This window comes from Eimeria acervulina, genomic scaffold (assembly GCF_000499425.1).
Source record: "Eimeria acervulina Houghton genomic scaffold, Eah_scaff190, whole genome shotgun sequence".
Classification (NCBI taxonomy): Eukaryota; Apicomplexa; class Conoidasida; order Eucoccidiorida; family Eimeriidae; genus Eimeria; species Eimeria acervulina.
The window spans coordinates 46,169-49,292 of record NW_013550087.1 but is presented as its reverse complement, the minus strand read 5'-3'; the positions used below and the strand labels follow the sequence as shown (position 1 = coordinate 49,292).

At 53.1% G+C, this 3,124-nt stretch overlaps 1 protein-coding gene across 1 annotated transcript; it reads left to right on the top strand.

The window, feature by feature from the left end:
* Positions 1-319: 319 nt before the first annotated feature.
* Positions 320-1,951, top strand: EAH_00024330 (hypothetical protein, conserved; the record flags this gene model as incomplete). Its single annotated transcript, XM_013396780.1, has 2 exons — positions 320-671; positions 837-1,951. 2 exons carry the CDS (start codon positions 320-322, stop codon positions 1,949-1,951), a joined length of 1,467 nt encoding a protein of 488 aa, XP_013252234.1.
* Positions 1,952-3,124: the final 1,173 nt, after the last annotated feature.

Sequence of the window (3,124 nt, the reverse complement as noted above, 5' to 3'; positions counted from 1 at the left end):
GAAGAGACAGAGAGACAGAGACAGAGAGACAGAGACAGACAGAGATAGAGACAGAGACAGAGACAGAGAGAGACAGAGAGAGAGAGACAGAAAGACAGACAAAGACAGAGAGACAGAGAGACAGAGACAGAGACAGAGAAGAGGAGACAGAGACAGAGAGACAGAAGCGGAGAGACAGACAAAAAAGGCAGAGAGGAAGCGAGAGAGAAAAGGAGACAGTAGAAAATAAACAGAGAGACAGAAAACAGCAAAAAAATATAAAAAGGAGACAGAGACAAAAAGAGACATCAAACCTTCAAGCTACTTGTTGCTGCTGCAGCTGTCGTTACAGCAGCAGCAGCAGCAGCAGCAGCAGCAAGTTGTTTTTATGGCCTCGACAGCAGACCCGATGGCGGCAGCAGCAGCAGCAGCTCGCCGTTGCTGTAACAGCAGCAGCAGCAACCCCTCTCCTCTTCGCATACAACGAGAAGCAGCAGCAGCAGCAACAGCAGAGGCCGATGCCGACTCTGAGCTGCTGCTGCAAGAGGAGCAGCAGCAGCAACAGCAGCAACAGCAGCAGCAGCAGCAGCAACAGCAGCAGCGATTAAGACTACAGAAGTATGGGGCCCGACTGCGGCGTTGGTTGAGGGTGCAGCAGCTGCTGCTGCAAATAAAGCTTCAACGCATGCAGCGTAGGTTTCTGCTGCTGCAGCACTGGTTGCGGCGGCAGCGTATGCTGCTGCTGCTGCTGCTGCGGCAGCAGCAGAGGGAGGTCCCCGAGCTACGGTGGGTGCTGCTGCTGGGCCTTTATATTGCTGCTGTGCTGCTGCTGTCTTTGCTGTACCTGCGGCTTGTAGATCCTCGCTGGCAGCAGCCCACTATGAAGCAGCAGCAGCAGCTGCTGCTGCAGCAGCTGCAGCAAGACTTTGCAGCAGAAGCAGCTTGGTTGTCTCCCTTATGGAGACAGCCGCAGGTATCAAACGCAAGAAAGTTTTTCAGCGAGTTCCTTGTTGCTGCTGCTGCTGCTGTTGCTGCTGAGAAAAACAGCAGCAGCAGCAGTAGCAGCAGCAAACGGCTGTTTCTGCTGCAGCTGGCGGTACTCGGAGGTCAGGCCCAGTTTGCTGCAGCAGAGCGGAAGAAGCAGCAGCAGCAGCTCGCATCCCTCTACAAACAGCGAACAAAATTCGTATACAGCACCATTCCTGAGAGAAGCAGCAGCAGCAGCAGCAGCAGCAGCAGCAGCAGCAGCAGCGAGTTAGAAGACGCCTTGCAAAGGGCGGCGGATAGAGAAATGGAGCTGCGGGAGGCTTTTGCTGCTGCTGTTCGCTATCAGCAGCAGCAGCTGCAGCAGCAGCAGCAGGAAGAACACCACATGCCCAGCAGAAGCAGAAGCACAGGCATGCGCAGACAGCAGCAGCAGCAGCAGCAGCAGCAGCACCAGGTGTACGGGCACCCCTGCATCGCTAATGCAGAACATATCATGGAGCTGGGGAAAGCCGATGCTGCAGCAGCAGCAGCTGCTGCTGCTGCAGCAAAGCGTGTGCAAGAAGTAGAAAGAGAGGTGCGGCTACAGCAGCAGCAGCAACAGCAGCAGGAGAAGCAGCAACACCAACTCATGCAGCAGCAGCAGCTGCTGAAGCACCAGCTGCGCCTCACCAACCGCCGCAAGACATATCAGACAAGTGAGACCCTGCAGCAGCAGCAGCAGCAACTGCAGAAGCAGCAGCACCTGGTGCAGCAGGAACTGCAGCAGCTCGAGCAGCAGCAGGAGCAAGTCAAGCAGCAGCTGGAGGCTCTGCAGCAGCAGCACACCGAGTACCGCAGGCAGCAGCAGCAGCAGCAGCACCAGCACATGAGCTTTGCTGCAGCAGAAGCAGCGTGGATTGCAACGTGCATGCGGTTCTTTCGCAGCAGCAGCTCCTGGTTGTCTTTGCTGCTGCAGCAGCAGCAGGACCAGCAGCAGGCATCTTAGAGCGTTGCAGCAACAGCAACTGCAACCGCAGCAGCAGGTGCTGCTTCTGCTGTTGCTTCTTCTACTAATGCAGCCCTGCCGCAGCAACTGGTGCAGCAAATAGCAGCATCAGCTGCTGCTATCTTGAATATTTGCTGCTGCTCTCCTCAGCAGCAGCTGCTGCTGTTAGCTGCACATGCAGCCCCACAACACAACAGCCTCCCTAGACAGATAAACGACTTCTACCGCAGCAGCAACATATACTGCTGGTCTAGCTGCAGCAGCAGCAGCTGCTGCTGCTGCAGCATAGTAAGCGAATAGAGGTGATTGGCGTTGCTAAGCAATTAAATAAATAGAGGCAGCAGCACAGCGAGATAAGAATGAGAAGCAGCAAATAACAAGCAGCAGCAAGCAAAGCAGCAGCAGCATCAGTTGCTGCTGCAGTAGCTGCAGCAGCAAACAAAGCAACTGTAAAGAAAGACGCAGCAGCAAAGAAGTGCAGCCAGCAGCAAACGGATAGAAGCATGACAGCACTGTATTATGTATGTATATATATGTATATACATATATATATATATACATATATTTATATATATATATTTATTTATATATGTATATATATTTATTTATATAGGGTGTAGTGAGCCGAACTTCATTGATTCCCTCTCAAACCTAAATGCTGCAGCAGCAGCAGCAACAGCATCAGCAGCAACAGCAGCAGCGGCAACAGCGTCAGCAGCAGCAACGGAAGCAGAAGCCGCTGCACATAGGCGTATTATGGGCAATTTGTGTCGTACTTCTACAGCAGCAACAGCAGCAACAGCTGCTGATGCTGCTGCTGCTGCGGCCCCACACCTACCCCACACAGGGTTAAACTAAAGCAGCGCATGCAGCTGAGGTGTACAGACACCTCAACTACGCCTACTGCACAAAACCCAAGTGGAAGACACTGGCACATACAGCAGCAGCAGCAGTAACAGCAGCAACAGCAGCAGCAGCAGAAGCATGCCCCGCATTGCAAGGGGTTGTTGCAGCAGCAGCAAAAGAAACAGCAGCAACAAAACAACACGAGAATATCATCTTAGCTCTCTCCTTGTGCAATATAATAATAAAACTCTTGCTGCCACAGACGCAGCAGCAGCTTGATGTGCAGCATCTGCAGCAGCAGTTGCTGCAGCTCAAGCTGCTGCTGCT